General features: G+C 40.1%; 2 protein-coding genes across 9 annotated transcripts in view; one reads left to right on the forward strand and one right to left on the reverse strand.

The window, feature by feature from the left end:
• The first annotated feature begins 1,670 nt into the window (after nt 1-1,670).
• Nucleotides 1,671-12,532, forward strand: part of LOC134213053 (uncharacterized) — a 96,083-nt gene continuing 85,221 nt past the window's right edge. The window contains exon 1 of the mRNA XM_062691579.1: nt 1,671-1,956. Coding sequence (XP_062547563.1) covers nt 1,955-1,956 — 2 coding nt within the window. The 5' untranslated portion in view covers nt 1,671-1,954. The remainder of the gene's footprint in view (nt 1,957-12,532) is intronic.
• The window catches only part of LOC134213052 (myosin-11), a 65,631-nt gene continuing 55,041 nt past the window's right edge, over nt 1,943-12,532 (reverse strand). For all 8 annotated transcript variants that reach the window (XM_062691572.1, XM_062691570.1, XM_062691573.1 and 5 more), the window contains 11 exons: nt 6,796-6,955; nt 6,551-6,702; nt 5,560-5,839; nt 5,108-5,499; nt 4,934-5,046; nt 3,585-4,497; nt 3,315-3,520; nt 2,969-3,101; nt 2,683-2,907; nt 2,359-2,619; nt 1,943-2,300 (listed from right to left, as the gene is read on the reverse strand). In XM_062691572.1, coding sequence (XP_062547556.1) covers nt 2,196-2,300; nt 2,359-2,619; nt 2,683-2,907; nt 2,969-3,101; nt 3,315-3,520; nt 3,585-4,497; nt 4,934-5,046; nt 5,108-5,499; nt 5,560-5,839; nt 6,551-6,702; nt 6,796-6,955 — 2,940 coding nt within the window. In that variant the 3' untranslated portion in view covers nt 1,943-2,195. The remainder of the gene's footprint in view (nt 2,301-2,358; nt 2,620-2,682; nt 2,908-2,968; nt 3,102-3,314; nt 3,521-3,584; nt 4,498-4,933; nt 5,047-5,107; nt 5,500-5,559; nt 5,840-6,550; nt 6,703-6,795; nt 6,956-12,532) is intronic.

The raw sequence follows: 12,532 nt of genomic DNA on the forward strand, positions 1-12,532 counted from the left end.
ATCGGGTCATCACAATGATTTCAAAAGAGTCAAAAAATATATGGAAATATACTCATTTTTACCCAATCTTTGCTGAGTTGCACCATCTAGGAGTGTTTGTTTTCCTTTTATCGCTTTTATCGCCACTCACACATTCGGACGTGAGAATCTCAATAGAGATGAGTGACGTTTAGCGCTCGCACACTAATGTGCACTTCGGCATGTGTAAAAACATGTTTGTTTTCCTTCTGCTCATAACCTCAAAAATGATCAGGTCATCACAATGATTTCAAAAGAGTTAAAAAATATATGGAAATATACTCATTTTTATCCAATCTTTGCTGAGTTGCACCATTCAGGAGTGTTTGTTTTCCTTTTATCGCCACTCACACATTCGGACGTGAGAATCTCAATATACGAATAATAAAAAAGAACTGTCAAATGTTCACAGCAGGGATGTGCCACAACATTTTGTGCAGTACTAGATTTATTCACAGCGCGGAGATTTTTGTTTTATACGGTTTATTTTGTTTATGGGCCTTTTCACGAGACGTTTAAAATCAGCTGATTTTACCGTCAATTGACTGTTCTTCTATAGGCCTTTTCATGTGACACTGCCAAGACTGCACTTGTTTACAACTGCTGAACAGGCCTGCAAGTCCGAAGCTGTCACTTTCATAGAAGAACTGTCAATTGACGATAAAATCAGCTGTTTTTGAACGTCTCGTGAAAAGGCCCATGAAAGTGACAGCTTCGGACTTGCAGGCCTGTTCAGCGGTTGTAAACAAGTGCAGTCTCGGCAGTGTCACATGAAAAGGCCTATTCAATGAATGAACACAATGCGCGATAGACTTATGCAGGGGTTCATCGAATTCACTCACCCGACGGATTTTGACATTTGAGCGGGTCGTCTTCTCGAACAAAAGTTCATTTTGCGTTCATTATGCGACCCGCTCAAACGTCATAATTTCTTGGGGGAGTTCATTTTGCGTTAGTCTATGCGCTGTTTACTAAAAATGAACACTTTTTCATATGGTCCAATGCACCGAGTTCATCATTGACGTTTGAGCGATGCGCTGTTTACTAAAAATGAATACATTTTCATTCATTGAGTTCATTCAAGTGTTCATTTTTAGTAAACAGCACACCGCTCAAACGTCATTGTGTTCATTTGGTGTATTGGACCATAGGGCAGTGCGCCGAATGAGCTCTTTGACGTTTGAGCGGTGCGCTGTTTACTATAAAAATGAACACCTTTTCATACATCGAATTCATTCTAAATTAATTTCGGCACTGCTCAAAAGTCAAATAATGAACCTATGCACTGCCCCATACAACGAGTTTATTATTTGACGTTTGAGCGGTACCGGAATTCATTTTGAATGAACTCGATGTATGAACAAATTTTCATTTTCAGTAAGCAGCGCACCGCTCAAACGTCATGAACACATGTGCTGTACGTCCCCATAAACTCATTTTTGAGCGTTCTAATAGACCTGTGCAGGAGTTCATCAAATTCACTCACCCGACGGATTTTGACATTTGAGCGGGTCGTCTTCTCGAACAAAAGTTCATTTTGCGTTCATTATGTCATAATTTCTTGGGGGAGTTCATTTTGCGTTAGTCTATATGGACGAGCGCCTTCTTTTTCTTGACATCTGCTGCGGGCCGATCAATATTTCAGTGAACTCGGAGCATTTTAGTTCACCGGATGTTCATGTCGAGCTTCGGTAAACATTACCCACAGCGGAGGTTTTCTTCTTACTGAAAATCGGCGCGTGACGTCATCGTGGATTAGTCCATAGACGTCTTACGCCCTTATAAAATTGCATAACATGCTGCTTTTGTTTAGTCATAACTTGCTGCGATCGAAAAATAAAATTGATACTTGAGTGAAAGGCCAAATTAGTGAGGAGTGTCCAGCGGTTTCGGGAACACAATCCGAATAATCATCCAGAAGTGCTTTTGTATTCAAATGTAAGTAGTTTTCCATTCCATTAATTTATTTTCTCGTATTTCAACAACTGAATCTGTTATATTATGCAACAACTAGAACTAAAAACAATAATTTTGGTACCCATCTGTACCTCTAGATTCCAAAATAGCTAAGGTGGACAAGTGGTTTCCAAAATAATCTAGGACATAATGATTAGGTTTATGTCTGAAATGTATCTCCGTTTATAATATATTAACTAAAAGTGACTTTTAAAATATTGTTATTTTGGAAGCGTCCCGGAAGAAGAGGGATTCGGCTGGGATGATGGAACCACTCTTCTCCGTTGAGTGGTGGCCATCGATGGAGTTGGAGGCTTTCCGGCCTGCTGTAATAATTATATTATTAGTCAAGAGCTAAAACATGTTTTATCCTATTTTTCTTACTCTTGCCAAATGCGGTGTACTGGCGGACACCGGTCGGGAAGGCGGTCCTTGCGCTGACACCGCCAGCCCTACAGCAGTTGGGCCGTTCCCTAAAGTTTGAATTGCGACTGGTCTTTGAAGTTCCCTATCGAGCGCCTCGCTACTATTAGCTCTAGATGAGGATCCCGCCCTTCGGAACATTCCGGACAGCTTTCCCTTGAGATTACTCTTACTTGATCGAATATCACCTGCCATGCTTAGATCGGAATCGGACCCTTGAATCTGTAGAGATTGAAGTAAGTTGAGTTCATGAAATCTTATCTAATTGCAGTCCAAATCGCTCACCGAAAAGTCACTATCACTACCTTTGCTACCTCTAGTTAGACTCAAACTACGCAACTTGCCCATTAGGCCACGTTTCTTCTTCCTCAGTCTAGGCATATCGCTTTGCGTTGAACCACCCGACAGACGTGAATCCATGCTGGAGTCTCTTTGGTATCTTCCTCCGTATTCCGAGTCCAACGATTGCAGCGAAGACATGCTATCGTCACCTTCCTTCCAGATGAGTTGCTAGAATCGGTTGATCAGTATAAGATCAATTGTAAATGTGAAGATTATTTTCATAGCTTACCCCTTGTTGTTCGATCTGCAACGATTGATCCAACGATAGGCTCTTCTTGTATAAACTTCCTCCATTGCGATTGATTCTCATTACCGGTCTTCCTGTGTGACCTTCTATAGAGTCATTCTCCTGAGAAGCAGCTCTGAGAAAATAGTTAATTTTAAAAATCAGATAAGGCATCCATCTTCCAATTTTTGTTTTCCACAGACAACGTTTCACGTTGGCCACTTGATTGGCCAAAACTTGTTTTTCTTTTCAAACCGTTTTGAAAAGTATTGGAAGGGAAAGTGGGCTAACAATCTTAAATAATCAAGGCCATGCAGCTTAGATGCCTCCAATATATAAACCAACTTACCGTCGCATTCCACCACGTCTCATACGTTCCCTGTCTTTTTCCTCGTCACACATGCGTTGATATCGTCTCAATTCATCTGATGCTTCGGCTAGTCTCGTTAATACTGCTGTTACTGTCGGTGCTTGCTGTGGTGCCCCACCTGGACCTGGCGAGGGACTCTTATGACGCATCGGAGGTGTTGGAATGGGTGCGTTTGCAGTGATGGTCTATGTGTAGATAACAGTTTTTCTTTTAGATTTATGAAACCTAATTAAATCCAATGTTTCATACCTTTCCTGTGCTTGTAATAGTTGTTGTAGATTCTTGCCTAGTAGAAACTCTCTGCAGTTCTGGAGCAAGTTTCACCAATTCGTCCACCGTCTGTAGTAGCGCTCCAATTCTACGCTCGCCTTCAACTTCCAGTTTGCGTCGTGTCGCACTCTCGCGTTCCCGTTCAAAACGTTCACGATCACGCCTTAACTTCTCATTGGCTGTCCTCAGTTTAGCATGCGCATCCCGTAGCTCAAGCAAATCGCTCTGCAATTCGGTCACCTTTCTTCTACCCTCTTCAATCTCCTCCTCAGTTGTCTTTTTGATCTGATCAATCTTTCGTTTAGATTCCAGTTTTTCCTTATCTCGCTCCCTTTCCACTTCAAACAGTGTCTGTCGGAGATCTCTAGCCAGTGTTGATGTCTCCTGTACCAATCTCTGTAGATCCTCTCTTTCTTTCTGCCACGAAAGCTCCAACCTTGTCTTTGTTCCAGGCACCTTGCTCTTACCTCCGCTGATAATTTTTTCCTCTTCGAGTTCGTTGATTTTGGATTGCATTTCGGAGATTTTGATCTCGGAAGCACTTAGCTCGGAAATCAGCTCCGTTCGTACCTTGCTGGCCTCCAGTCGAGCTTCACTGAGTTCGTCCTCTAAGCAACCGATTTGCTGCTCCAATGCGATTATTTTTGACTTGTCATCGTCGTCACCGCTACTGCTTGTCACCGATGCCATGCTTCGCCGATTGGCTTTCATATCACCGATCTGTTTCTGTGCGGCTTCTACCAGTTGCTTGTACGTATCGCGATCCCGCTTGAAACGTTCGCATTGCCCCTGAAGTCCGGTTAATTCGTTGTGCAGGTTTGCTACTTGCTGTTCGTAGCGCAAACGGGTAGCGGCTACTTCTGATTTTACATTCATTTCTGCTGTTGCCAGTCTGGAAGCGTGCAAATAATATGGTTATTCAAAATTGCTATACATATAATATCTATTTTCGGTACACGTATATCAGTTCCATCTGGGTTTCATCACTTATGATTTATGTATATATTTCCAAATAACAAAAAAAAAAAAAACGGGTGGATTTTGAAAAAAATATTCGAAACCAATACAAGTTCCATTATGAATTAACATATGCTGATTGATTTAAATTTTCCATTGAACTAAATCATTTTAGGATAGAATTTTAGATAGAATTTCAATAAATCGAATAGATCCCAATAACATCGTAAAACGTGTAGATCTTGAAATCCACATGAAAAAAAAACTGCGTAAAATAACTTCAACGAAAATCTTTTTTTTCGGTTTTCACCCTATGTGAAAAATTCGCGTAAATTCCAAAATCATTTCTCAGACCTTGCCAAAGAACTTACTGAACGTGTAGTTTCTTGAGCTCTTGTTCCAGTTGCGAATTATGGTCACTCAAAGTTCGCTGTGCTTTATTTATTCTTTCATAATCGTCTAATTTCCCTCTGAGGTCGTCGTTCTGGAAGAATAAATTTAAAAAAATATTATTTCTGACCTACCCCTCGTGTCAACTTACTCACATCTTTTCTTAACTGTGTTACTTGGTAGACATTCATTTCGTTCTCCTCAGACAAGTGATCGTACTCGCGCTGTTTATCCTCTAATGAACTCTTCAGACGATTCTTTTCCAACTCCAAGCTTGCAGTGCGACTGTCGGCGGAACTCTCCAAGATTGCAATTTCTTTCTGCATTTCCACGCACTTGCGGCTCAGGTTTGTATTCTCTTTCACGAGCCGTGCCTCGATATTGTCTGCTTGTGTCAGCTTGTTTCGAAGTATGTTAAGTTCCTGAAGCTTCTGTTGTTCGGTTTCGAGCTGGGCTTTCAACATAACGTGGTCTTCTTCTAGCGTTTCATGCTTGGTTATAAGCTGCTGGTATTTTTTGGTTTCATCTTCAAGTTTTGACATCAAATCTGTTTAGCAAAAAAATCTCGCTGGGTCATAATCATCATGAATTTAATGAATTAACATACCATCGTTCTTCTTACTCAGTTCCTGGATCTTATGAGTGGAGGGGTCGTTCGACAGTGACTTTCTCTTCAAATTGGCAATTTCTTTCTCTAAGTCTTCCTTGATATCGACTGCCTTCTGTCGTTCAGCCGTTAACTCTTTTTCTAAGCTCGATAAGTTCCCATCAACCTTAGATTTCTCTCTCCGGAGATTTTCTAAGTCCTTCGTTGCCTCATCTAGTTTATCTTTCTCTGTTTTCAACTGCGTTTCTAATTGGGACTTGGTCGATTCTGCTGTCTTCATCTGAAATAAATAGCATAACCAACATTTTCCCAACTTCTACAGCGCGAAGAAAAATGGCTTCTCAAAATATCGAGGCGCCTGAAAATGCCAATGCATTTGAAAATGAGAAAATAAAACAAACAGCACCCGCGAAAAGTCAAGATAATGTCAGAAGCACTAAGCGAATAACTGGCACGGTAAAATGGTTTAATGCGAAGGACGGATTCGGCTTCATTACACGTCACGACACTGGTGAAGATGTATTCATTCACAAGAGTTCGATTCTGAAACCGAACCGAACTCACTTTACCAAATCGGTAGGCGACGGTGAAATTGTGGAATTCGGACTCATTGCCTCGAAAGTTACCGGGCCAGGATTCAAAGCCGTCAAGGGAAGTCCTTTTGTGGCTAAACGTGGAGGGCGACGACCAACGTCTCGTGCCAGCCAAATGTCTAAAAAAAGCGTTGACCGGGTAGACTCCGTTGGGGATGGTACTGAAGAAATGGAGAAACGCACAAAAGCACTATCCATTCAATCAAGCCCGAAATACGATTTATCTAAAAGCTCCCAAGCACACAAACATCTCGATGATTCCGGAGATTGTCCTTCCAATGAAACGGTTTCTACAAGTACCAGCGAAGAGACCGATGCGTAAACTTTCGACTCATCATTTCAACCCTCAGACAACCCATGAAAAGGCAAGTCCTCACAAACTACATGAATATACTTACGTTGGTAGTAATTTTGTTAATTTTTTCTTCCAGAACTTTGATTTTATCATTTTGCTTTTTGTTTTCATCCTCCAACTTCTGAACCGTACGTTGGGCCTCGCTTAATTTGATTGCCTGGAGCTCTGAGGACACTTTTGGGGCAGATAATTTTCCTAAATTTAAGAATATGTTTGTTGAAATATCAAATTTGTTTGATTAATAAAAAAATGACTGCCAAGAAAACAATAAATTGCAATGCTACGCACTTATTTCGGCTTCCAGTTTCGTTCGTTGTTCCTTGGACTCTTCCAGGTCGGCTTTAAGCTTTTTCTTTTCGTTCTCCAAAGTAGTCATGTTCATGGCGCCGGATCGTCCCACAATGGCACGCAGTTCGATGATTTCATTCTCACATTCATCAACCATTCTCTGAAATGTTGTAAGTTGTATCATTAATAGGGTAAAAACCAAACGTATTCTTATTAACAACGCCAAAACATCACCCTTCTTAATCTCGTAGCTCTCATATGCATCATATCCAAAACAAAAGAAAGAAGGTGGTGCATTTTTTTTCATTTTGATAAGAAAGAAATTAGTAATTTAAGTTTCATAAAGTGTTTAATTGCGGAAATGTCTTGAGTCATGTCACATGTTCCAATTCTCACGCTTCCACGGGTCTGCAGCCTTGCGAGCAAAGGCGTCGGATTGCCAATCCGGAGAAGGCGAGTGCGATTCTCGGTCCGGTCAAGAGTGGGAAACATTCTCGACTCTGGGCTTAGTGTATCCATTATTCTTGCCACACAAGAAAGATACATACTCATGCAAAAGCTTTCAATAAATAACTGAGGAAAGGCGAATTGAAATCAGGCTAAGTTCCAGTTGGGATGTAGAGCAATGAAAGAAGAAGATTAAGGGGGAGGGGAGCTGCCTAGGATGTAATGTGGCTTTATAATAGTAGGTTCTGTTGAGCTTATATACAAAGCTACACATACCCTCAAGTAGGCCCTACGGAAGCGTTCGGGCCAGGACGTTACGGAGCCATTCGCTCATAAACTCGACGAACGAATTGAAGGTCACCCAAATTGAGGGAATTTGAACGCGTTGTGTTAGCAATTCCACGAGGTGGTCAATACAAAACCCGCAGAGGTACTTGGTACTAGACAAGGAAAGCAGCAGAAAATCTGGTTTGATGTGGAGTCCCAAAGATCGACAGAGGAGAAAATCCAGGCCAAAGGCCGCATGCTAGTATCGTGAACATGCCAACGTACTCTCGAAAGCAGAAGGGAACTTTGCGAGAAACGACGCGCCGGAGTTCTGCAAAACGATCAACAACATGCGGAAGAAAAACGCACGGGCTCCAGTTATGATGAATGACAGCTCCTTAAAGCTGTTGACCAATCGAGCAGGAGTGTCTGCTAGGTAGATGAAGCATTTTGTGTAATTTTTTGAAGAAGGACGGAATTCCACCCGAGCTTCTAAAAGTTGGAAGAAAATCCACTTAGTGATCGAAAAAAATCTGGGAGAGAAAAGAAATGCCTTCAAACTGGCTTGAAACTTGACATCATATAGCCTTTCTACAAGAGTCTATTGCGTGTATAACACTCCTCATTACCGCCTACAATGTAGGGTAGGATGGGGCAAGATGGGTCACCTAAGACGAACATTCAATGCCTCAAAATAGAAACATTTTAATGTAGCTTTTCAACGTGGATCTATAAGAATAGCTCATAATCTGTAAGCCAGCGGTATGAAATAATTCTACTTTTTATTTCATTTTGAGTCATTAAAGTAGAAGTCTATTTTTCCGTCAATCAAAAAATGCCGGGGCAAGATGGGTCAAACAGCGGGGCAAGATGGGTCATTTTTAAATTCTGCAATTAATATTGTTTTTATTCACAATATTAAATTACACACAGATAGATGAGTTAAATGTAAATGATGTTATTGAATAAAAAAGGATTTTAAAGCCTCGGATTAAAAAATGGCACTTCATTTAAAAATGTCTGTAATTTCTTATGAAAACAAGCCGTCCGAGTATTGCTTTTTTAAAGACAAAAAATATACATTTTTAATTAACAAATCAACATCATTATGCTCAAAGGTAACCTTAAAATGATTACATCAGCAATGAAAAATATGTTTTGAATACGAACTATGTCCTTTAGTGTGTGCTGACCCATCTTGCCCCATTTGCAAGTTCATATTAGAATGTCTAATTTTCGATCAAATTTATTTATTTCCAAGCAGTTAGTACAACATCGCACGCCGTGTGCGAAGCGACATATTATGTAACTTGAGTGCACCTCGGATTTTTCTTCACCAAAAGTTAGGATACATTCCAAACTATCGAATAACGGTTGTTCCAAAATATTCTATCGGGGAAAAATAAAATAAAGTCAATTTGATTTTTTTTTTAATTTTTTGGCCGTTTTTGCATTAATATTTTTCACGATGCATAATATAATGTAGCATTTAATTCTCGAATGATTAGTTTTATCTTAACGTGCTTCTATCTGTCTGAAAATATGTGCCCTTTGTTTCCATAAAGTGAAATCAGCAAAACTTATCAACAATCCCTTAAAGAAAATCATTAAAGAGAGCTTTTTGCCGGATTATGACGAACAAAATGAAATATATCCAAAAGTGTTGTGTGGCGGCTGCTACCGTGCGGTGTACAGGTGTAAAAAAAGCGAAAAGTTTTCCAAGATTTTGGTTCACGAATACCTCAACCGCAGAACAACGAGAGAAGCAACCAAGCACTTGGACTGTGATATTTGTTGCGTGGCTCAACAAACGCTGCAAATAAAAGTTGCTAGGAAAGCTCCGAAAAACAGGCGCATGTTTGTCAAAACTTGCAATGATTGTTTGACCAAAGTTGGACCTGGAAAAGCACATAAATGCAACGCAAGCACGAAGCTACAGAACCTTTCGATGCTAGCTGGAAATTCTCAAGACCATTTGGTTTCGAAGGTCATTCGTGAAAAGTCTACCAATGATAATAGGATGGTAAGTTTTTCTAATTTAAGGGGAAAACCTACCAGTATCATGGTTATGACCGCTAAGGGAAAGGAGAACACGAAGCCAATTTCGCACGAGGAAATATTCAACATGAAAACAGACCTGGATCTTAGCACGCGAAAGGAAGGTTATATTTTGAATAAAACCAGAAAGTTCTCAACATCCCCTTGTAATCTTAACAATATTTCATCCACAGACCTTAAAACTGGCTCGTAACATGCGTCTCAGGACTCGTAAGGCAATACAATCTGGACTAAAATCTAGACTAAAAGAGCTTGAAGATTTGTTTGATGTAGCTAGTCTTGATGTATCTTACACTAAAGGAAAGTCTTGCCTTGTTGAAAAACGTCCTATTGTTATGTGTGATAGTGTTGAAGGTCTTGTGGGGTATATTAAGGCTAGAAGAAATGTGGAAGAATGTATCTTAAAGGTTGGAATTGATGGAGGACAAGGATCCATAAAAATAGTATTGTCCATTGAAGATAAACAAAGGCAGCAAAACAAACAAGGATTCAAGGACTCAGGAGTTCGTCAAGCCCTTATTCTTGCTCTTGCTCCAGGGATACAGGAGAATTATGAAAACATATCCAAATTTTGGAACCACCTAAGTTTGGCTTCGATTAAATGTTTTGTCGCAGGTAAGTGCGTGTAATTATTTTTTATGGTTGATCAATGTTAGCAGTCAGATTTTTATATGATTAAGAGCAATTATCAATCTTTTCAGGTGATCTAAACGCAATAAACATAATTGCTGGAATTATCTCCTGGAAACAGCTCCACTCATCCATGTGCATATTGCACGGTGAATAAGAAAGATCTGAGCACTTCTGCAGGGGAGTCGCGAACACTTGGTTCAATTAGGCAGCTAGCCCATAAGTGGTTGGCATCTGGTGGCAAGGATAAGCATGCTAAAGAATTTTTCAACTGCGTTAATATACCTCTTTTGTCCGGTGATGACAATACAAAAGTTTTGGATGTATGTCCACCACCATCGATACATTTGTTTTTAGGTTTAATGAACTGCATCTACGACAACATTGCCAAGAAGAATCCTAGTGTTGCCGAATCATGGGCCAAGGCAGCAAATTCTACTCGGCATGCTCAATTCGGCTTTGCAGGAAGGCATTGCCGAGTATTGTTATCAAAACATCTCATTCTACATGAAGCTGGGTTCTCCCTCATGATGCAATACCAAAGGAGTACTCCCTCATGATGCAATACCTAGATTCAGTGGTTGGAAAATGCTTTGGGATGGAGCTCATTGATGGGTACCGTCAATCCATCGATGATTTTTGCGAAAGCTGGTCAGCTTTAAAACTCCCAGAGACTCCGAAGTTTCATATTATGAAATTTCATGTGGCTGGCAATTTTGCTTTGTAGTAAATGAAGGACTGGGACAGTATTCCGAACAGACCATTGAAGCTATTCACCATGATTTTGCTAAAACATGGATGAATCATAAAGTTCCTGAGACGCATAAACATTATCAGCAGAATATTCTCAAGGCAGTCGTCACTTATAATAGCAGCCACATATGAAACCACAATGAAAATGCATTCTCATGATCATTATTTTTAACTATCATATTGTTTATCTTATCATTGCATTTATCTGTATCATGATATTCAAGTTAATAAATAATGTGTTACTAAATTTATTTGTTTCATTTTCAACCCTTTTTGAAACCCTTTTTAAACCAAGCGCAAGCCCCCCCCTCTCTCTCATCTATTTTTCAAACCATTGTTTATTCCGTTACCATATATGTATTACCTAGCGTCTCCATTGGTGATTGAAAAAATTCAAAATAACTTTATTCAATTTTTCCCCAATAGAATATTTTGAAACAAACGTCGTTCGATTGTTTGGACTGTATCCTAACTTTTCATGAAAAAAAATCCGAGGTGCATTCAAGTTACATAATATGCCGCTTCGAACACGGCGTGCATCGCCTACATTACTTATAACACTTTCACTATATTACTAAAAATGTTTTAAATTCAGATTGCTCGACGAGATTACACGTTTTATAGAAAATGTGTTTCGTATAAGAAATAATGCTGAAAAATAATTTACCTTGTCATACTCTACCAAAATGAAATTTTATCATCAAATCGAGTGACAATAAAGTAGAACCAAATTATTCCCCCTACAAAGTCATAATCTCTACATTAAAATGTATACGATGCTTAAAAACGGCCCTGACCCATCTTACCCCGTGACCCATCTTGCCCCGCCTAACCCTACTCTTTCAAATTATGTTTAACAGACTACGCCCGTTTACAGAGATCCTCAGAAAATTCCAAAACGGTTTCCGAGGGGGACGATCAACAACGGACCAGACGTACGAGTAAATGAACCAAAACAAACTGTGGCATATAATGCTATAACATGGCTTTCCGGTAAAGCTTATTATATTGACTCGTACGACATCATCAACAAGTCTTACACTGGAAGAGGTCTGACTGATCCTACTCGGTTGGCATTGCACAAAACATTGCGTTTAAAAGGGGATCGTTCAAAAATTACATCCTAGGTTTGAGGGGGGAGGAGGTTCTAGAATTTGTGACAGTTTGTAACAGGGGGGGGGGTCTCGTGTTGTGTTACGTCCAATTTGCTGTTAAGGGAGCCAGCTAATTCCCACTAAATTTCTTGTAAAAGTAGTGTACAGAGAAGACGAACCATTTTATATTTTACAGTTGAACGTACAGGGGGGGGGGTCACTGATTTGTGACAGATTGTGACAGGAGGGGGAGAGGGGGTTGAAAATGCCGAAAAACGATGGACGTAATTTTTGAACGATCCCAAGAGTTGGTTTTAAAAATAGATTGCGAGAGTTCAGCCGTGTGCCTGGTGTTGGAAATTTGATCACATCAGTAGCCTTCTAAGCTGCGGAGGACGATGGAGGTTCTTCGTAGTAGTAGGGAAAGCACCTGTCTAGCGTACTGGTTTCGTGGGATCAAACCCCACCGAAGGAAGTGGTTACCCTCC

This window comes from Armigeres subalbatus, chromosome 2, assembly GCF_024139115.2.
Source record: "Armigeres subalbatus isolate Guangzhou_Male chromosome 2, GZ_Asu_2, whole genome shotgun sequence".
NCBI lineage: Eukaryota > Metazoa > Arthropoda > Insecta > Diptera > Culicidae > Armigeres > Armigeres subalbatus.